This window comes from Lissotriton vulgaris, chromosome 8, assembly GCF_964263255.1.
Source record: "Lissotriton vulgaris chromosome 8, aLisVul1.2, whole genome shotgun sequence".
Classification (NCBI taxonomy): Eukaryota; Metazoa; Chordata; class Amphibia; order Caudata; family Salamandridae; genus Lissotriton; species Lissotriton vulgaris.
Genome location: NC_141696.1, coordinates 1,218,331,829 through 1,218,355,366, shown reverse-complemented (window position 1 = coordinate 1,218,355,366; position 23,538 = coordinate 1,218,331,829). Strand labels below are relative to the sequence as shown.

The 23,538-nt window shown below is 41.6% G+C and overlaps 1 protein-coding gene across 7 annotated transcripts in view; it reads left to right on the top strand.

The window, feature by feature from the left end:
• NBEA (neurobeachin) overlaps window positions 1–23,538 on the top strand; it is a 1,820,918-nt gene that overhangs the window by 390,685 nt on the left and 1,406,695 nt on the right. For all 7 annotated transcript variants that reach the window (XM_086935110.1, XM_086935108.1, XM_086935109.1 and 4 more), the window contains exons 3-5: window positions 8,077–8,177; window positions 8,432–8,527; window positions 19,495–19,616. In XM_086935110.1, the coding sequence (XP_086791236.1) occupies window positions 8,077–8,177; window positions 8,432–8,527; window positions 19,495–19,616 (319 nt within the window). The remainder of the gene's footprint in view (window positions 1–8,076; window positions 8,178–8,431; window positions 8,528–19,494; window positions 19,617–23,538) is intronic.

The following is a 23,538-nucleotide window of genomic DNA, read 5'->3' as shown; positions in this document are numbered from 1 at the left end:
CTTGAGCGGTAGGAGGGATCTGGGCAACTCAGGATAAATACTCAGTGAGGGGAATCCATAAAAGATCACGTTTGATGGCAAGGGAAATGGGGGAAACAAAATTAGTATCCAGACGGTGATTAAAACAAACTGCGTTCCACCAGGCAGTGAAGGAGACATCATTAGCCTGTTTCCAATGAGACGTAATATGGTGGAAGGCGACGGCAATTAGAAGATCTATTACTTTATGTTTATGGGACGAAGTGGTAAAAATAGGAGAAAGAGAACCTAGAAAAATGTGAACTATGGAAAAAGAAAAAGAAAAATTGAAAATCTTTTGAAACTGGGACCACACTTGTTGCCAAAAACGAAAAATGGGAGGACAATCAAACAACATATGCTTCAAATCAGCTGAAGGGCAGGGACAGGACCAACAAGTGGAGGGAGTGTCTGAGGAAAAGGATGACAGAAGTAATGGAGTGAATAATGTGCGATTATAAACAAAAAATAAGGTTTGGGTAGTGTTTGCAGCTCTGGAAGTACTATGAATTTTTGACCATATTTTGTCCCACAAAGGGAAGGACCAAACTTGAGATAAATCATTTTCCCAAGCCAACTCAACCTTAGATTTAAGACGGTCAATAGAAGATTGAATAGATTTATAGAGAAAAGAAGCAGAAGGGGAGTGATCAATGACATTGGAAATGGGAAGATATGCTATAGGAATAGAATTTGTAGCAGGAAGTGAAGAGAGGTAATGGATGAGAGAGGGAATCATTGACATATATCGTGTACGCGAGGAAGAGGGTAATGAGAATTGTTTTTGGAGGTCTTGAAAAGAAAGAGGTTGATTATCCACAAGAAGTTGAGAAATCCATTTTAGACCAAGGGAGTGCCAGGTCTTCCAATATAATGAGCGATTGCGAATTTGAAGGAGTTTATTATGCCAAATAGGCTGAATATGAGTGGAGGAAGTAGAAGGATAAGAGGAAGACAAGTACGGTAAAAGAAGAGTCCGAGAACGGGAGATAATGGGGGAGCGAAGGGACGTTACATTAGAAGTAAAGGAGAGAATCTCACGAAAATCAAAAGGAAGAATGAAAGAGGATTCTATCTGTAACCAAAGAGGGGGATAAAAGGGGAGGTCTGAAGAGAGCCAACGCAAAGCTTGCTTTAATGAAAAAGCGGTATGGTAAGATTTGAAATTCGGAAATTTAACCCCTCCTAATGTTTTATCTTTCTTCAAGGCAGAAAGGGCTATGCGAGATTTTTTACCTTTCCACAAAAATGTTTGCAAAATAGAATCTATTGACTTGAAGTAATAGTCCGGAATATGAATGGGAATCATGGAAATAGAGTAAAGAACTAGAGGGGCCAACATAATTTTAATGGAGTCAAGACGTCCCCACCAAGAAAGGAAAAGAGGGTTCCAGCGAGTAATAGCCGTATTAAGTTTAACAGAAAGGGAATCAAAATTAAACTTAAGGGTATCTAAGAGACGAGGAGCAAACCAAACACCCAAGTATTTAATCTTCGAAGGCTGCCAAGAAAAGCCAGAATTGTGAAAGAGATGCTTTTGACAGAGAGGGTTTAAGGGTAAAATTTCACATTTATCAATATTAAGACGGTAGCCAGAAACCTTAGAAAAGGAGGAAACTTGATTCAAGAAGAACGGTAAAGTGGATTGTGGGTGTGAACAATATAATAAAATATCATCAGCGTAAACTGATAGTTTAACTTGCTGTTGGGAGCCGTAACGAAATCCAGAAATATTCTCATCAAGTCTAATCTTAGTTAAAAAAGGTTCTAAAGCTAAAACAAACAAGAGAGGGGATAAGGGGCAACCTTGACGCACGCCTCGTTGAAGAGGAAAATAATCAGAAGTCATACCGTTTGCAAAAATTGAGGCGTGGGGGCTAGAATAAAGTAATGAGATAAGGGAAATAAATTTAGGAGAGAAACCAATCCAACGAAGAGCTTGAAACATAAAATCCCAACCTATTCTATCGAAAGCCTTTTCGGCGTCAAGAGAGATGGCAGCCAAAGGGTAAGAAAGGGAGGGAGCTTTACTCAAAATATTAAAGAAAACTCGGGAGTTATCTGATGATAAACGACCTTTAACAAAGCCTGATTGCTCAGGGCCAATAATATTTGGTAAAAGGGGATCCAATCGAAGCGCTAATATTTTGGTGAAAGTGTTATAATCGGTATTAATGAGAGAGATGGGGTGATAATTTTTACATAAGGTGTGATCCTTATCTGGTTTGGGAATTAAACAAATGAGTGCTTCCTGAAAGGTTCCCCGAGAAGAACCAGAATCGACAAAAGATTGGAATAATAGAAGTAGTTTAGGAAGGAGAAGGGAGGAAAAATGATTATAGAATTCAATGGTGAAACCATCAGGCCCAGGTGCCTTACCACGACTCAGACGCTCTGTTCATCACCACCCCCTTTTCTAAATCGTTACCACGACGAAGGACAGAAACAGCATGGGAAATTTCAGAGAGGGAGATATCCGAATCAAGCGTAAGAAAATCAACATGGGTGGAGGGAGGGGGAGGAATGTCTTGAAAATACGTATGGAGATCAGCGGGATCAGGAGTAGATTCAGGAGTGTATAGAGTTTGATAGAACGAGACAAACTGATTTAATATGTCCTTATCTTTAAAAAGAGAAATACCGGATGGTCCTTGTAGAGATTCAATCTTTGTTTTCTCCCTTCTTATCTTAAGATAATTAGCTAGTAATTTGCCCATTTTGTTTTGACCTCCATAATAACGAGAGTTGCATTTGAGGAGAGAATTAGAGGCTGCATTTGTGGTAAATTTGTTAAAATCGAATTTGGCTGAAATAAGCTCTCAGAGAGAGGAGTCAGAGCTAGAGTCATAATAAGCATATTCTAGTTTCTTAATTTTATCCAGAAGTTGAGTTGACTTAGAAACAGACTTCCTTTTCTTTTGTGATACGTAATTAATAACAAATCCCCCAACAGCTGCTTTAAACGAATCCCACACCATGACAATGGGAGAGTCAGGGAGATGATTAAGTGTGAAAAATTCAGTGGCAAAAACAGTAAATTGAGTGCAAAAATCAGAATCAAGGAGTAAAGAATTATTGAATCTCCAGCGTCCTGAATGAGGAGAGAAAGGGACTAGGTCAATGTAAACAAAAACAGGAGCATGGTCTGAAATTAAAATAGAACCAATGTCTGCATGAAGGGCAAGTTGAGCTAGGGATTTGCTAAGGAACAAGTAATCAATACGGGATTGGGAATGGTGAGTGGGAGAGTAAAATGTGTATTCTCTAAGGTTGGGATTGCATAGCCTCCAAATGTCAACTAGGTTGTTATTTTGAATAGATGCAGTAAATTGGGAGTGCATTTTGGAGGAAACAAATTTAACTTTAGAGTTTCTGTCTAAAATGGGGTCAAGAACTTGATTGCAATCACCACCGAAAATAACATATTGTTCATCAAGCATAACAAGTTTTTCAGAAATAGCAGGCCAAAACAGTTTGTCAACCCCTGTAGGAGCATAAACATTAAAAATAACAATTGGTATCCTGTCTACAAGAAGATTTACAAGAACCCAACGACCATTAACGTCACATTCTTGAGATACAACAGAAACAGTTAACTTTTTGTGACACAATATAACTGAACCATTTTTCTTACCTAAAGCAGGAGAATGGAAAACATGTCCCACCCAACAACGTTTGAGTTTTACAGCCTCCTTCTCCGAAAGATGGGATTCTTGAAGGAGGGCTACATCAGCGTTAAGCCTAGCCAAATGTGTCAGAACTCGTTGACGTTTAATAGGGTTATTTAACCCTTTAACGTTCCAAGTGACTACTCGGAATATAAATCAGAAGTAGAATGATATGGAAAAGAAGATAGAACAGAAAAGGTATATTGGAAAGAGAAGAGAATGGTTGTAGGAATGTAGAGATAGAGTAAGTAAGAGAAATAAATCAAGAGAGTAGATAGAGAATACAGTGAGAAAAAAGGAGAGAAAAGAGTAAAGAGAGAAGATAGGAGAGAGAGTAGTAAAGAGGACAGAGTAACATAAGAAGAACATAGAAACATACCAATGGATACAGAACGAAGACGAATGGGGGGTGACGACGCCAGAAGATGACGACAACGACAACGGAACACACGCCACCGAACATCGAAGGAACCAGCAGAGAACTGAATTGAAGGGATGCACGAATACACCGGGATGAGGAAAGGGGTAGATTATCTATAAGAAGACAAAAAATAAGAAGAATATTAGAGAAACATACGAGATATAAAATACAGAATATAAAATACCGGAAACAAAAATACTAGAATAAGATATCAATAAGCAGGGAATATAGGACAAAAATACGATACATTAGGATAACGGAAAAGTAAACCGGTCATTCATGCGTGACTAAACAGCTCTAGCAGTGTCCATGACGTCGCTGTCCTGCTGATGAAGAAACTCCTGAAGGACCTGTGGATCATCGAAAGTCGTCATCTTATCCTTGTAGGTCACCTTGAAGAGACAAGGATGAAGTAGTCCATATCTTGCATTCAGAGCTCGTAGTTTTGGTCTCAAATCAAGGAATTGTTTACGACGATCAGCTGTCACTTTAGCCACATCCTGAGATAGGTAAAGACGATGTCCTTCCCACATAACTTGTCTTTTAGTTTTTGCTGCTGAAAGAACCTGCAGGAGATCAGTATATTGTAAGAATAGCATGATGACTCCTCGAGGTTTGTTGGAAACTTTAGGACCGAGTCTATGAGCACGTTGTATATTAAGTGAAGAGGAAGGAGGAAGATCCAGAATTTTCGGCAGAAAGGTTTGAAAAAATGCAGTTGGGTTGGATCCTTCTGTAAGTTCCGGAAGACCATAAAGGCGTAGATTATTTCTGCGATTACGATTTTCCAACTCCTCTGTCTGCCTCCTCAGGAGAGAAACATCTTTTTCCAAAAGCGAAATTCTAGAGCCTGAAGTTTGAAGGGCCTCCGTGGCCTGTTCTACTAGAAGAACACGTGATTCAAGAGTAGACCATTTATCGTGAAGAAACTGTAAAGTCTTAGTAGTCTCAGCCATGAAAGGTTTTAGCGCACAAATTTCTTCAAGAATAAGATCCATAGATGCAGAATCTGAGGATGAGCCTGGGGAGGGTGGGTCTTTTTTGAGGCGCTTTGTTGAAGCAGGTTGCAAAAGTTTACTGGAGGAGGTACTTTTCGGAATAGCCCCAGGGGTTAAGTCCGGCTTTTGAGAAGCAGGATCATCCATGGGTGGAGTCGTGGAATCAGAGTCTGAAGAATGGCGCGGCTTGGGTGTTGAAGCAGTGAGCTTGAGAGTACGCAATTTCCCCATGGAAAAGTAGGAGGAAAAAATATTAATGTCACCACAGACCACAAAATAAAGTCAATAGGAATAATATTCAGGGAAAGAACACTGTGGCTCAGTACTATTTAAAGCGTACAGGAAGCGCGCCAAGCAGAAATAATGAAGTTGAAGTCGAGTTAATCACTATATTGGCTGTGAAAAATACAATTCCTCATGAAGAAAAGCCTTCCAGTAGCATTTGCACGAAGAGAACACTGAAGGAAATCAACATACATTGCATATGAGCGTACGTGTATAGGTAGCAGCGTTGATAACCTGCATGTTGTGCAATATGATAAAGACCAATGTCCAGTATGAAGGTTGCTGTAGCAATTCTATGCAAAGAAATATGTCATTAAGCCAGGGAGCATAGCGCATATGAGAAAGTGCGGTTGAAAAAAGCGCCAACTAGGATTTGTGATTCAAAGATGTCAACAAGCGTAGCGCACATCAATATGCGGACGAGAGAAGCGCCAACCAGGGAAGTAAGGCATAAGTTGCTGAAGCAAATTTGGTGAAAAACAGGCAGAATTAGTGCGAGCAGCGTCCGCGCTTCAAAACGTGTGAGGAGGAAGACTGCAACTGCATATGCATTTTGTGTTGCGCCCAAGCCATTTAGAAAGGGAAGAAACAGTAACAGTACTTTGAAATGGATAGCGAGGCGCACATTCGGGAAATACCGCTCATGAAGGGATCACGGTAAAAAAGAAAATGGCGGCCGCCGAAATAGCGGACCGCGTCACAACCAAAATGAGCGCATGTCGCTGGATTCAAGGAACGAGGCACGAATCCTCCTGCTCACCTCACATTCCGATTGAAGATTATGGGATTTTAGGTCGTGTCCGTCCGGTGTAAGTGGGGATAAACTGCCGGCGCCGGGCTCGGTCAGCGGAGCTCCGGTATCAAGCCACCATCTTGTGCGGCGCTCAAGCCACGCCCCCATGCTGGCTGCTTTTGGTATGTCACACTAACAGAATATGAGTTTCAAAAGTGATTTTTCTACTTGCTTCCATACCTTATTGGAAATGGTATTCCCTTCATTCCCAAGCATCTCCAGGCAAAAATCATGCCGCTTGTGTGCTCTTAAAGATGTGCCACTGCAGCAGCATCTACCTGGGTAGTCCAGAAACACGTGATCACGTGATAAAGGACAAACGTTTCAGGGGGCATGTAAAGTAATAGTTTCTGTTTAAAGCAGCATATAGGTGCTAAACTGTGGACTGCTGTGCTCATCCACCTGTACAGGGTTCACAGAATGTCTTCTCTTAGGAAAGCTTTCAAAAACGTTGTTTCTGTTCTTATAGGCTTGCTCTTTTGTTGTTTGTCGTGTATTAACGCCAAGAGGCTCGTCGAAGTGAACATCTGTGCTTTGGAAATAGTAAATAAATACAATTTTACCCTGTTCTGACGCCAAGACATATGCCCATGATCCCATGCGCAATATAAAATTGGGCTTTTTGGGTCTGAATCATCAAGGTATTTGTTCATCTAGGCTGAATTTAGGTGTGTGCATATCCCTCAGTCTGCGAGGGTAAGTCACATAATGTATTTACAAAATGTGAGTTAAATATGGTATCATTGATTTGCTGGCATCTGATATGACACCAGCCTGAGTTGGTGAACACCCACAGAATCTTGCGTTTATAAGTATTCATTCACAAGTTTAGGCCAGCAGGTGGTTACCCTGTATGGAGTCAAAGAGTTAGTCCAGCGAAAGGCACAAGAAAATCTGTAAACAGGTAGCAATGCAAGTACCCCTCAAATGTCAACAAAATTGTTATCTTAATGCAGCAAACGGTTCTAGAACATAATACAAGATGATAATTGCACCCTCCAATGTTCTGTATTTATTTGCTTAGGAAGTTGTCTTGTAAGTTAAGCGATTCTGCCAAGACGTGTTTCGCCCTGGATGGTGGTGGGGCGAGAGCATCCTTAGGGCTTCATGTCTTATATAAAGGTGTCAGCTGTTAGGACAAAGTTTCTGGACATGTCAGGATAAGCTCAGTCCTGTGGTCTGGGAGCAGCGTTTATCTGTTGTGTCTGGGGGCTGCAGCCATGTAGAGAGGACTCTTGAGACCACAGACGGGATAGATAAAAGCTGCCTGCTTGCATTGGAACATAAGCTGGTCCTTCTGCCATTGGTAAACAGTAATATGACACCCAATGTGGATGCTGTAATATCTACAAGGCAGACATCTATATCGGCAAATCGAAACTAGGCCCTAACTATATAACGGTGGAAAATCTGCATCCTTCATAGTAATGAGGATGGAATGTGACCAAATTTGGTGCATGTGTAGAAGAGGCGTCTAAACTAGGAAAATAATTCTATATGGAGAAAAAAGAGGTTACACAGATGTGCTTTGGTGCCCAAAATTATGCATGCATAAATGTACACCTGCTACATTTTACATATGTGAAAATGGTTCCTGGAAATACTGCTAGGAAACGGCGATTATTGCTCCTTCACAGGGGCCCTTTATGAAAATGTAAAAAGTTTGACATTTGCCCCAAATGCAGGCTTAAGTCTATGTTTATAATTTTCAGGCTTGTTCTATTTATTGTCGAGTTTTATAGAGTGTGCAATTACATTAGGCACTAAAACGGTGCTCAGGCCCCGTGTTAGGAAGAGATCTCAGAACGTAATGTAGATTCAATTGCGCTCTCAAATGCTATTCTAACAATTCTTATAGCTCTTTAATTTTTATTTTTATTTATTTTGTTTTAGATCTTCTGGTGGACATGTTGGGAGTTCTTGCCAGCTACAGTATCACCGTCAAAGAGCTGAAGTTCCTGTTCAGCATGCTTCGAGGAGAGAACGGGATCTGGGTGAGTTGAGGCTGCAGCGAGGAGCGATCGTGTGTCGATGCATAAGTGCTTGAGGTTAACCGAATCCCTCTCTCGGGGCCTGTAATGCGCGCTTACGTTTGTCTATCAGTTGTTTTAAGCGACTTTATTGAGAGCTGCGATGTTGAATTAATTCTTTGTTTGCTTTGTGGCCTCTTCCTTGGCCACGAGGGCTTACAGAATTTCACGTATGAATGATTTATACTGACAAATGTTCAATATTCATGTTTTGACAGCCACGGCATGCAGTCAAACTGTTGTCAGTCCTCAATCAGATGCCTCAGAGACACGGACCCGATACCTTTTTCAACTTCCCTGGTCGCAGTGCTGCTGTAAGTTAATATTTGTAAACATTTAATGACTAGCCTATGGTAATAGTAACGCTATTGTGTGTCCAGTTTTGCTATCTTTATGCAGCAAGCCTTTGATATACAAAGTGCTCCTTAAGCGACCGATTCCCAAAGAAGTCTGCCTCTTGTGTTAAATGTGCTGCTAAATGTTGAACCTTAGTGAAATTCACTAACATCCCCATCTGCATCAATTACACATAGTGAAAAAGGCTTGTAAACATTCTAGTGAATCTCGAAGATATGAGTGTTTTGTCCACATGTATATTCACATGTCTCAAACGGAGGGTGCTCATAGTCGTGAGAAAAAAGTATGGATCATTGTTTACATTGTGAACCTCAGCAGTGGATATTGTGCCAGGTTAAAAGGGGTGTGACTTACTTACCTGGGTTAACTAGAACGCACAGCAGTGCGGGAAATGAGTAATCTACACAGAAACAGTGCATTGCACACAAACAGGGGCTGTGTATGCTGCAAACGCACACCCATGAGCACCGGACACATCAAATTTGGGAGAATCATGCATATTATGCACAGGTACAAGTGAAGCTTTTTTTAATGACATAAACCAAACTGCAGATAGTGAAACGCTTTTTAGAATCATCCTCACAAATGTTTAACACGAGAAAAGGAATAATATGAAACCTAGAATGTGCATGTTAAGATTGGGAAGTGTTTCCTTTTTTCCTTTTGTTCTTATCTGCAAAGGGAAAAACTATTTTTGTCTGAGCATCTGCTGAAAAATAACTCCCCTTCTTTTCTCAAGAGTACTATAGTTGCCATAAGTTAGTTTTGGTGCATATGTGTGTGTGTGTGTGTGTGTGTGTGTGTATATATATATATATATATATATATATATATATATATATATATATATATATATATATATATATCTTTGTTACAAGTTTGTATGCATTGATGAAGCAATTTGTGGTACTTTTGTGATTCACAAATATGTAGAATGTGTGTGGCACATCTTTGGTTTACTCTCAGATTCTGGTAGGGTTAAGTTTGCTTTTCTTGTCATTTTGGGAATTCAGTCTCATTATCAGTTGTCTGAGTGTTTTGGGTGTGATATATATTTCTCTCGCAATTCCCCAATCACCTCCACATTCGGTTTTCAAGGAAAAACGGCACACCAGGTAGGTCCAGGCACAATACATTTTTAATGTGCACGCTCCAAACAAAGACGACGCGTTTCGGCGTGAAGCCTTTGGCGAGAGAAATATAGTGTGGCGACTGCGGCCACCCATGGCACCAGCGTTGCGAGGCTGAGGATCGCTAAATGCAGTATATATATATATATATATATATGCTTGTTAGCTGTGTGTGTGCGCAGAAAATAAACTTAAGCGGAGATCGAGAAATTGGGCTGGAGTGTCCTCATTTACGTAGCAGTTCCACGGATGGGAACTGTGTGTTGACAATTTATTACGCGCTCCACCGCGCGTTGAGGAGGCACCCGGAGTAAAGTGGAGCGGCAGGAGGTGGTTTGGAGTTATGGATATATATATATATATATATATATATTATATTATATTATTCCCACCCCAATCCGAGGCACTCGCGGGTGGGTGCGGCCTGCGGTAGTGGGTTCCCGCAATGTCACAATGATCAGCTCCCAAGAATATGCTCAGAAGAACCGCACTCGTAAACCAAGTAGATGCTCACACTTTAGTTTTTAATTTCAGAGACAACAGACGCGTTTCAGCATTAAGCCTTCGTCAGTGTTAGTCGCACTGCGCGGGCCAGCCAAAGGTATTAATGCAGTCACATGCTTAACTAAACATTAATGATGGACTTCTAACAATGCAACTAAGCGCCGCGCCATCTTTAAACATGTAAATATATGTTAAAGCCAGCAATTAAGGTGCATATTTCTATCTTTGCGGTGCGCCTACTCAGTGCAATTTAATCGAAAGTTTAACAACATCTCGCCTTTTATCGGCGTTTCTCCCCGGGTTGTTACCTCCACGGGGAGTCTTAGGGAGCGCAAAGCCTCGCGCCTCCTTTTCAAATTTCCGATAGTCAATAGATATATATATATATACACAGCATTGGGAATCAACTTTGGATATATATCTATATCTGTAGATCTATATAGATAGATAGATATCCTTACAAACGACTGCTCCACAATCCGAAACAGACTCCAGCACGCTCGGGATAGCTATAGAGAGATTTTACTTTGGCCACACAAAACCAGGTAACGTGTTTAGACCGCACAAGTGATCTTTGTCAAACCTGAAGTCGCCGCCATCTTTTTGCTTTATATACCAACTGCAAGGTTTAAAGTGATAGTGCATCATTGTAAATACAGTTTAGTCAAAATTTAAAGTGACAGTGCAACATTTCAACAACTAAGGTTGCATATGCAATCATGATCTCATGACCCAATGGCCTGTGCATTGTGCAAATTGGCGTTATCACGTTAGTGCCATATTTACATTTATAATGTATAACTATACATATATCCAACCACAAAGTTTGCCTGTTGAGGAAGACGCCACATCACAGTAAGGTTTTCGCCAAATATGTTCATTGCTGGAAGCAGCAGTGTGAGCACATCTCGGTCCACACAAATATCAGTAGCCAGTCCCAACTTTTTCGTATTTCACTTCTTCAGGGGCTCAAGGCATAGAAGGCAACAGCAGGGCAAGATTGGCGGCACCCTTATAACTTCCAAACATCCCGCCTCAGTGGGCGTGGCCCTCGCAAGGGCCTGTTGGTACTTGTAGTTCCTGCCGTTTAGCTATATATATATATCCACAAATTCCTCCTTATTCCAGCAAAAGGATGACAAGCCACACCAGCCAGGTACGGTTCAAATATTTATTACGGGCACAAAATATATATATATATAGTCTGCTTCTCTTCAGGGGCTTTAACGGGATGCAATTGCTTAATAATTAAGCTTTGAAAAAAACTCTGCTCGTGAGTGCCTGGATGCTTTCAGTGTGAGACTGAGATAACTGGAATCCTATCCCGAATATATATATATATATATATATATATATATATATATATATACATATATATATATATATATATATATCTCATTAAATGTGGTATTCTTATGGCTAGAGCTTCCCAGAGATTCCTCTTCTTAGGACATTGATTTAGGCACCAGACTGGATATGGAAAACTTTTTGCTGTCAATATTTCTCCAGAGCTGCTAGGTGGTGCCATGCGACTCAATTCTCCACTAGTGTGAAGACATCCAGCTATATATGATGCCGACTGGCACGCTGCTGTTAGTTCCTGTTCTTCTGGGTCTCTATGGCATGGGTCCATATCTCCATTTTTATCAACAAAATTCTCCTATGAATATTAGAGTGGCTAAGGCAATTATTACCTTCTATGGTCCCAGGTTTAAGTTCGGTTGATGATATTTCAAGAAAATGTCTTTAATGTATCTATTGAGGTAAGAGGTGGCCACAAGGGATTTGGTTTGTATATTGACTTGTGATCAATTAGTGAGTTAGTTAACAAAGATCTAACTCTAATGTATCTATCCAAAGGATAACAGCGACACTTTTCTTTGATGGAGACAATTAATGATGGGTAAGAAATAAGGGAAAAAGCACACGGAAGAGTAATTTTATCTGAAAAATATTGTATTGAGTAAATCAACAAATAAATATACGGGGATATAATGAACAAATCAATAAAAGCAAAAAATGTTATGGACAGATGTATGTACAAATCAACAGGTCAGTTCATAACAGTTCATCAGCTCCTTGAATTTATAGGCAATAACCAAGTCAAGCAATATACGATGGTTAATTCTTGGTGCAGGTGAATTGCTTTTGGAGATGATGAAGGGGTCGACGTTTTGGTCTTGGTTGCACATGTCTAAAAGACCATCAGGACAGAAATGTTTTCGCAATGATTGCCCCTCTACAATCATGCGACATATATTCAAAGGGATGAATCACTATGGATGGGTCCCAGCCGGACTCTAGTCTGTGGCGTAGGATTACACAGATCCAACGTTGGAGTCTATGACCGGCAAAAATGTCACGTCAGAGGAAGGCGCGATCTGTGGTTCAGCAAGCGCTTATGCAAAGTGGCGTGTTCCGTGTTCGGGCTGTATAGCATCGGTCCGCAGCGGATGTATCTACACAGGATTTCTATATAGTGTTTGCTTTCCGACCACGGCCCCTCCGCTTGTGACTGTTGTGCTTCAGAGCATCTGAAGGCCATCGGGGAGCAGATTCTGAAGGCAATTTTGGCATTGACATAAAACACTTGTCCAACCAGCCCCTCTCGACTCCATTTAGTTGAGTCTCCTGATGGGCTATCCCCTGAGGGATCCTCCCACAACAATCTCAAAAGGTAGAGAGTTTCCCAGGGACCAGAAAGGACTGGGTATCAACAGTTTTAACAAAAAAGAAATCCTTTCTGTGTATTAGTCTTTCTATAAGTGACCAACAGGCCTACACATATGACTCATTTGGTGTTGCTTTTAGGTTTAAGCAGTTTTTCAACATTAGTACGCCACACTAGAATATCATTTTTAGTTACTCTCAAAGTTTTTTTATTTAAAATGTTTTTTTTGGTGTAAAAACTTTTTTTTAAAAAGAAGAACATGTATATTCACATACTTTATATCACACTTTAAATCATTTAAAAAGGGTGCTCTGTTACACTTATAGCTGCTATCTAACAATTCCGAATTACGGTTTCTAGTTCAGAGTCACACCTGGTTCAAACAATATTTGTGTATTCACATTCAATAAGTCAAAACAATACAATTCATTAATCATTAATAAGTCCTATTTGACAAATAGGTGATATAAAGTTTGTGAATATACATGTTCTTCTTTTTAAAAAAAAGTTTTTACACCCAAAAAAACATTTTAAATAAAAAAACTTTGAGAGTAACTAAAAATGATATTCTAGTGTGGCGTACTAATGTTGAAAAACTGCTTAAACCTAAAAGCAACACCAAATGAGTCATATGTGTAGGCCTGTTGGTCACTTATAGAAAGACTAATACACAGAAAGGATTTCTTTTTTGTTAAAATCCTCCCACAACAAACACAAACAAATGCTGCTACAGAAATGAGAAGTCTTCTCCTTCATCCATACCCCAGGACTGGAAAAATGTTGATGCCTCTGACATGCCCAGTAGTGACTATAGGCACACAAAGAGAACATGATTCAGAGACTTACAACCTCTCGCTCTTTACAATACAGATGCTGGCCTGTACCTAGACGTACAAAATGCAAGTCCTGATAGTGACAAACACCCAAATTCATTTTTCGCTACATTGAGACCTACTGCTCTCCTAGATTAACTTTGGGAATTGCTTAAAGCACTTTTAAGATGCAATTTCCTTACTGGATGGAGTAACTGCTTCACGTTTTAAATCTTTGGAAGGGTATTGATCTATCCTCTTTACTAATAACGTTGGATTTAACATTACTATTTTAGAAATGCCAAAAAAGTGGGCATTTCTCTGCTCTTACTGCTCTGTGTGCCTGCAGCCTGCCTCAATACACATCTGGTGTGAGTGACAACTACTCTTTGTGAAATCCCTTTAGACAGCCACAAACACAGGTTAAAAGTGTCTGAGTACTTATCAGGATTCTGATGGCTCTTCTTGGTCAGAAAGGGAGGAATAGGCAGACACAGCTGAATAGGTAGTGGCCTGACCCCACACAAAGGACTGATTACCCCCCACGTACAGTCTAGAGCTAGGTCTAAGGAAAATAGAATACTTCTGCACTTCAAAGATCCTTCTCTGGAGTCACCCCCACTTAAAAGGCACATTTGGGAATAAGTACTTGGTCTCTGACCCCACCAAATCATACACTTCTGGACCTACAACTGAACTCTGTCATAAAAAGTGCTCTGCTGCATCAGGGTCTGACACTATGCTGGAATACTGACATGGAAGACCAGCTTTTCCTTGTGCTGTCCTGCTGCTCTCTGACTCTGCTGAGGAACCCAGACTCTGCCTTACACTGACGTGGTCTCCAAGGCTTGTTGGATTGCCTCCTGTTACTTGAGACTCACGGATATCAAAGTCTATACCCCTGCTACTGTGACTGGTTCACTGGAAGTGAACCTAGATACTTGAACCAGAGGAATTTACTCTCCAGTCTCCGGGTAGAAGAACAGGTGCATCGACCCTGTTGCAGGAGCAAAATAGGTGCATCGCTCTCGAAGCCAACACATAGCCTCCAGAGCCCGATTCATGGGAACTGTTTATCGTCACTGCAGCAGTCCTCAGAGATCGATGCATCATTCAATTGCTTGGAGAAACACAGCACATCGCACTTTATGATGTAAGTGTTATGTGTATTATGCTAGAAATTCTAGTTTTTTTGAGGTAAAAAGTAGGTTTGCTCATCTATCAAGTAGATTTGAGGGTAAAAAAATGTTTGCCTAATTTTTCTAGACAACTTGCAACTGGTTTGTGGGATGGACTGAGTGAAAAAATGCATGCATGCTGTGCTTAGAGACAGAATTTGTTGTGAAGTATGAAGCATTGTGTTTGTGATAATGAAACCGGGCTTCCGAAGATGCAAATAATGTAGCTTCTAAATGCAGGTAAGACGATTTGACCAGTTTTTCTTCTACAAACAGGCCGCAAATCCAAGGCTGTTGCACATGTCCACAAACCTTGCATCACCAAGGATATACTTAAACCTCTTCCAGGCTAGGATTTGCCATACCAGAGATGGTCTGTTAGATCTTCGACCAGCAGCGCTGCCCTGTCACCACACATTGGACCCTGAGCTCCTCTCCAGGAAGTTATACGGAGGGTGCACAGGCTGCAATATTAGCTGGAAGCAGGAAAGTAAGAACTGCACCGATATTATTGCCATTAGGCCCCCCTTTAATCAGATGGTTGCACATGGCTTTCTTTTAAATACTAGATCTATTTTTAAAATTAAAATCACTTTTAGAGACTTTGTCTCAGCTAGAAAGCCAGCTTGGGTTTTTGTCACAGAAACCTGGGCGACTGATGCGTCAGGCCCGGATCTGGTAGACGCTATCCCTTCTGGCTACACCCTGTCTAGACTGGATAGAGTAGGTTGGTGGGGAGAAGGTTGGGAATCTTGTATAGAGATGCCCTTATTTGCCGCACACAGGCGCTGACTACTCTCTCTGATCTCTGTCATGCTTACTATTTTTCCATCAACCTTCACCCCACGGAAAGCTTTTCTGACATTTTATGCTATAGGCAACTGGGCCCTAGGACATCCTTCAGTCAGGACTTTAGAAAACTGGTAGAACCTTATCTGGAGAGATTCAACATAATGATCCAGGGCGATTTTAATTGCCATTTAGAGAATACCTCCTGTAGGGATACTCAAGGCCTCCTGGAAACTCTGGGCTGCTGTGGTTTTGTGCAGCTGGTCAGGAGTTCCACTCACATTGCGGGGCATACACACGACTGGGTTTTATCTAATGATCCCAGGCTAAAGGTGGGGCAGCCAATCCCCCTAGCCTGGTCTGACCACTTTGCTGTCCCGTTTGACTTATACTTTCAGGCGTCAGTATCGTCTACCTCTAGCGACAGGAAACTGGAGGAAATAAGGAACTTTAACCTTATAAACAAGGATGCACTTTCGCATTTCCTTAACAAGCTGGAGTCTGCCAAGCAGCTTGATGCCAATTCTGCTGCCGTGGAGCTATCTCAAATATTGACATTAGCAAAGGATTCCCTTGCTCCGGTCAAGAAGCAGTATTCAGCAAGAATAAGCCTTCGGCTCCCTGGTTCACAGAGAGTTTCAGAAAACTCAGACGGGGCTGCCGTAAACAGGAGAGGTTGTGGCTTGCTCACTTAGAACCCCCCTGAGAGGAAACGATATAAGCAATGTTTGAAAGATTATAACGCGGCAATTATGGAGGAAAAGAGATTATACTTTTCCAGGGTCACCGCCTCCCTTAAATCTTCTAGGGATCTCTTTAAGATCATTAATTCTCTCATCTCCCCGAAGGTATCTGATCCCTCAGAGGTTTTGCAGGAACTCTGTGGTAAAATTTCTGATTTTTTTCAAGCCAAAATTTCCGATATTTGTGCCCTGTTAGAAACAGCGAACTCCAGTATTAGGTCTGGAATGCAAACTTCTATTCCGTCCGGTGAGGTCCTGCCCTTGGGGGAGACTCCCATGCTCCTTACCCCCCCCCCCCCCCTCATGTTATTGGAGGTGACGGATAGGCTCCTGGACCAAGTCAACTCAGGATCCCCTTTAGATCCCTGCCCTCTTAAGGTGTCAAAAACCTGCCGGGAGATCGTGATCCCCCCCTTTTACGGAAGTTATGAACACCACCATTTTTGAGGGAGTCTATCCCGCATTCTGTGGAAGATAGCGGTTGTGAAACCACTATTGAAGAAACCCTCTTTAGATCCCGGCGAACTGAAAAATTTCCGACCGATCTCCTTGCTTCCCGTTCCTGCCAAGATTTTGGAGCCCTATCCAAATCTCCATCTCATTACATATTTAAAAGACCACCATCTCCTGGATGGCTCTCAACATGGTTTCAGGAGAAACCATGGTATGGAGACAGCCCTGACGGCAGTCTTTAACAACATCCGGACTCAGGTCGATGCTGGCCATACCACTCTTCTTGTGCTTTTGGATCTCACCGCTGCCTTTGACACTCTATCTCCTCACAGACTGGTGGCTCGCCTTAGAGAGATAGGTGTCGGGGTTACTGCTCTGAGTCTCCTTGCCTCCTTTCTTAGTGAACGTCAGCAGAGGATAAAGCTGGGCCAGTTCTTTTCAGCCCCTAAATCTTTGCAGTGTGGTGTCCCTCAGCGCTCCTCTTTGAGCCCTACACTCTTTAATATCTGTGCGGCCCGCTCGCAAAAGTGGTGAGATCTTTTGGGCTGGAGGTGTTGTCCTATGCGGACGACACCCAAATAATAGTCTCCATAAAGCATACTGTAATAGATTCTGCCCTCAATTTTAGGAGCTGCATGGAGGCAGTTTTCCCTTTGGATGGTGGAATGTTTTTTTAAACTGAATGGAGAGAAGACCGAAGTCTTGATTTTTAGGAGTAATCGGGAAATCTGGTCCAGTGACTGGTGGCTGGCCATGCTTGGTGTCTGCCCCTGTCCAGTTTCTCATGGGAAGAACCTAGGGGTGATTGTGGACAATGCCCTCTCTCTGTATCTTCAGGTAAAAAGGACTGTCTCCACCTGTTTCAGCATCATCAGGATTCTCCGAAAGATCTCCCACTACCTTTCTTTCGATGCACGCAAGCAGGCCGTCATGGCCTTAGTAACGTCCAGATTGGACTATTTCAGTGCCCTTTATCTGGGCATTAATAAAGGTCTTATGGTGCATAATGCCGCTGCCAGGCTGGTATTGAATATCCTTAGGCATCATTCAGTTACGGCCTCGATCAAGCTTCTGCACTGGCTCCCGATGGACCGTAGGACCATTTTGAGGATCCTATGCCTGACTCATGAAGCCTTCTATGACTCTGGCTCCGAGGGCATCAAGTCAATTGTCCATCATTATGCTCCCACCAGATCCCTTCGGTACTCGGACAAAAACCTACTAACTGTTCCCAGGTTTAAGAAGGTTAAATGGGGTGGCAAAATTCAGCAGTGGTTATAACGCGCTATACAAATTAAATAAATAAATAAATAAATAAATAAATAAATAAGTGGCAGAGCCTTCTCCACTGCGGCGCCCAAACTGTGAAACTCCCTTCCAGTAGAAATTTCTAGTCGGGTCTCTCTTCCACTATTTTGCAGGCCTTAAAGATCTGGCTTTTTCGTGATTCCTCAGTTTGAGCATGCTCTTTTTCTCACCGTCTCCTGATGTTTTGCATCCAGTGCCTTGACTCCCTGGGGCTTAGTTCGCGCTTTACAAGTTTAAATTCAGTGCAGTTCAATTCAAACCTAATTTAGAAACTCGCAAATTGGAAAGAAAATTGAGGGAGTATTAGATAGAAGACCCAAGCTTCACTATCAAAGGAAACAACAGTGAAGAATATTGACCATAATAACTCAAAAAATATATTATAATAATCATCTTGAAAAGTGAGCAAGTTTAGCCAAGGAATTATTAGATGATTTCAGTCTTGCCTAATTTCCCATGCCATGGATTAAATCAGAGAACTTATTTTTTCCAGAGAGATCTTCCCTAAACATGTCACTACAGCCGGCCTTTTTTTGACTACTTTGCCCTTCTGTGTCCTCATGGAGTTGTCAAGTCAATTACCACAATATTTCCTTGGGGCTCACCCACTCATGTGTTTTATGGAAGAAATATCACATCTCTTCAGACACTGGTGATCGCTTGGGCCGCATCCAAATCCATCATTTTTCACCCAGCATGCCACCTCAGTTTGGACCCAGCCATATGGAAATTAGTCTGGACCCTGCTCCAATGGGAACATTCCTTGCCAAGGTGCCAGGGCAGGTCCTCCCTGAACCAGAACACAAGCAGTCCACAACAGCTTACTGTGCCATAGGACTTAAGCCTTACCTCACTGATGAGGTTGAAACCTGTCGGGTTGCTGTGGTCTATTCTGGAGGGGGCCTTGCCTGGCAGTTCACAATAGACTGTTCCCATGAGGAGCAAGGTTGGTACACAATTTGCATAAGGCAACCCTTTGTCTAGAATGGAGAGGCAGGCAAAAAACAAAGGACTGTAATGTGGTTGGAGCAATTGCCAGTGTCTGAAATAAATTCAAGCATTTCATCCATCACATTACTGTTGTTGCAGTTTATGCTATAAATACCCCATAACATAGCATAGCAACATAATAGTTTGCTTGTTCATTTAATTGCAACAATGTCAGGTGCATGTGTATTAAAAACATCAAGTGAAGCCTACATTTTACTTTGTGATGATGTACTTGGCAAAAACCGTGTCCATGCGATCTTCCTTTTATAGTCCTGCGCAGACATTGTGATTTCATACGCCTGTTCTTTTCTTTGAGGATTCAATGGAATTATCTTTCTTTCTTTAGGCTATTGCATTGCCTCCAATTGCCAAGTGGCCTTACCAAAACGGTTTCACGCTCAACACCTGGTTTCGGATGGACCCCTTAAATAATATAAATGTGGACAAGGACAAGCCATATCTGTATTGGTAAGTTGATCACGTTTGCTCTACGATTGAGAACACATAGTCTGAAAAAACATAACTTGGAGTATTTCTGCACCTTGTGCGTTCGCCGCCATTTTATCTCCGGAGAAAATGCAGACCTATGACTGCGCACACGCCTGGATCGCTGACATCTTCCACGGAATGCAAGTGCATAAAAGCACGTGTGCGCTGTGGACATTGCAGGGGATGTCGGACAGTTTGCCGGGGGCACACTTATTGCGTTTCCAATTTTTCATTTTTTGTTGGACATTGCTGCATGCCTGTGAAACCCTTCACTATGACAAAAAAAGGCCTAATATGAGGCAGCCTGTAGCTATTCATTCAGTTAACGATGGTTTAAGTGGATCATTCTGCGACCTTCATTAAAACGATTTGGAAGCATTCAACTTCTAATGGAGTCCTTCCCCATGGCTACTCGACCTAGCTCCATCTTTCTTGGGGCCCTTTTGGTCATGTTTTAATGTCTCTAAGCGAATGTCTTCATCCTTTCGTTGATTTCTTAACTCCATGCACTGTAGTTGGCCAGTTATAACATTTGTAGCTTAAATACACTCCGGTACATGTGCTCCCCAACTTCTCTAATTTAAGTTATTAATCAATGGTATTTCTCATAATTGCAATTTTTTTTATTATGAACTAGCTTGTGTACACTCTGTTGGCAACAACCCTGGATGGCGTATTGACTAGTGAGTGCATGTAGATATTTACTCACTATATTTTAAGTTCTTAGGGCCTGATTCACAAAAGTAAAGGAGGCAAAGTTGGTCAGCTGTTCCGTTCGGGGTTTTCAATCAGATGGAGCAAATTTCCAAATTATCTGTGACTCTTTAGATTTTCAGGAGTACCCCTATGTGTAACTAACTATGCATACTGTTTGTAACAGGTGTACCTTCTTGCATGGAACCTGAACATTAATTTAATCTTGTTCTTGACAGAAGTAATATTTCTGTATGTTTACATGGTGGACAACTGCCAACATTGCCGATAATTCGAAACAGGCGCTCAGAAATGATTTCTGCTCAACCAGTTTAGGAGTTGTGACTGCATAATCTTTTGGTGTATTTATAGAAGAGAAAAGGCTGCCATCCATCCATTACTCTATGGGCTCAAATGAAAGCCACCAAAAGCCATATATATGCAGATGCTAAAGTGTTTCTTTAAAGGGAGGAGAAAAAATGATTCTTTTAACTCGAAATAAAGCTTCTTATTTTTATTGTTTTAGTTAATTGGCCATCAAACCAGAATCCTTTCAGCTGGGGGTGTATTTCATGAATACCTCTAGCTGTATTATCTAGTTTATAGTGATTAATGAGCTGAAGCCAATGAAATGGCTTACTTGAAGTGTTTCAGCAGGATTAGCAAAAGTGATATTTCATCAAAATAAACATTTTCTGTGATGGCGAAAATTGTATACCAGTCTTCTTAAAAATATTTAATCCACAACTCTGATGAAATTGTGTAGCCTAAAACAGGCAGGATAAACACATTTCCGATTTTTCTTGTTAGTAGGGCCCATAATATTGATATAATTGCAACCAATGTTGTCTTTTTTTTTCTTTTCCAGCCCATGAAGGGATGTTAGAAAGTAATAGTTCACAGTGCTAGATTACATAAAGAGCACTAAAACTGACATCTATGAAAGATTGCGAAAGGTGCTTAACGTAAAAATGATACTTGGTACCAGCAAGTTATGCGCACAATCTTTTTTTTTTCTCAATAGGTTTTGTTGTTGAACTGTTGTTTTGTAATGTCTAAGTTGTCAAAAAGTCGCTCTTCATAATTTTCTTAATTGTCAAAATGTGATTCCTGTTGCAAACTATTCACAAAAAAAGTAGTTTGATTTGTCCATGAACTGCATGTTTAAAAGTTGTAATGTTGGGAGGGAGGAGCCAGCTGAGATCCAAGGTGGCTGCTCTTCAATTGAGCCACGCCCATAAATCCAGAACTCCGCCTGCCCCGGTGTCCTAGGAACAGGGGCTTTCATGATGTAGACTTTGTCTGGGGACAGACTCTCCTCGTGAAGTGTGATAAGGTATTTTTCTCCTGCCAGAGTGAATATTACTGCAGTGTATTCTTTGTCCCCCCATCGAGTTGCAACTATTTTGAGTCCTGTGCTCTGACAGTGGCAGTCCAGGCTTTCCGTCACTCTGCTGGGAGCTTCGGTGGCAACAGAATGAAGAGTAGCTGCGGACACATGGAGGGCGCAGAACACCAACGGACCTCCTGCAGTACAACCAGAGCTTTCGATACACCACCGGCTCTGACTGGCATGACTTGGTGGAGAGAATAGCTGGGAGATCCCCTGCAGCCTATGAGGAGTGTTCAAGACTTCATGCTTGAAGGAGATCAGGCGTGGGGTTGTGGTCTGTCCTGCACAGGTGCTAGGACTCTGGATTGCCGCAATCTTTTGCTCAAGAACCACTTTTGTGCAAGTCCCATGTTGAACTGGCAGGTGACCTGTAAAGCCCACACCCAGTAGCAATTATTGCCAGATAGGCACTGCCATTCTTGACTAGGGGAGTTGCTATGGGGTGGGTTGGGGGAAAGCCTCCAAATGGTGAAAAGGAGGTTCCTTTAAACCTAGGCCCTCGTCTCAGCTGAAAGGCCCCTTGCAGGAGGAAGATAACCTGCAGAGTTGAAGGGTCTGTGATGATAGGGCAGAAGGAATTGATGGACTCAATGAAGATGCTGTAGAGTGCAGTGGAGACCAAGACGGGTGGTTTGCACAAGCTGAAAAGTTGACTGGGAAGACTAGAGTCTTTCCAAGAGATATCGAAAGGAGTAGAGCAGGCAGTTTTGTTAGTTGAGATGAGGGTGGGACTTATGTAGCAATGCCAAAATAAGACAACTGTGGGAAACCATGTAGATTTCAGGCGTTGTGGGGCGGGAAATATTGGGAAAGCAAAACTTGAGTTCAAGTTCTGGATTACTCTCAGAAGATTTCTGGGGCTGTTGACTGTGAATTTTGAATTTAGAGATCGAGGAGCTCCGGCCCGATCTTGTGGGAAATGTGCTGAATTTCATCACCTCCATATTTGTGCTGTATCAGTCTATGGGATCTCCTTGAACCTGAGAGAAAGGTAGGATGGCGATGGTAGCATTAAGTTCAGATCTGAAACGCAAAACGCCTCTTAAGGCGATTAAAAAGTGCTATGAGGGACCGCCATCTTTTGCTTTTCCCAGTCCTCAGTCCTGCTACTTTAAAATGAAAGATAGCCCTCTTGGATGTTAATAAAAAGCAGAAAAACCTGAGAGTGGTGGCAACATTCAGACGTCATCTGAAGCTCAAGCTGGAGTGTGGAGTGAAGAAATATCCCTTTACTGCGAAGGAAGCAGCCAAGACACTGCTGTCAAATGTGCAGTGTGTAGATGTGGGAGATGACTGTTTCTTTCTTGGTCCTTGGATCTTTCTGTCAGGTTGGTTTCTCCCAGGGAACGATTGGAGTGGTGGCACAAGGGCCTGGTTTCCTAAGAGATAGGGAATTTGAGATATACGATTATTTGTTACTTCTTCTCTCCCTATACTCCAACATGGTCTTCACTGACTTAATCTTGCATCTCTTTTAAATCTTAGCCCAAGTTTAAATAGCTGAGCCTGCGATTGAAATTTTTTTGGGCGCAGGTTTACGCTTGTATATATTGCTAAATTAAACCTTTATGATATGATGAGCTTTTCTTGGCTTTTTGTTGTGGGAATGTTTCCATATAAGTGTAGTTTAAAAAAAAAGTTGTTGTGTGACAACAAAAATTCCTTTCTGAAAAATAATATACATTCATTTATGTCATGCAACTTTCTCAGTCCTGTGCAAACCTCTGCATTTGATCTACGGAAACATATTAGCACCACCCTGTACAATTAATGTAATCCAGTCTCTATCTTTATACAGTGATCTAGGACTTATTT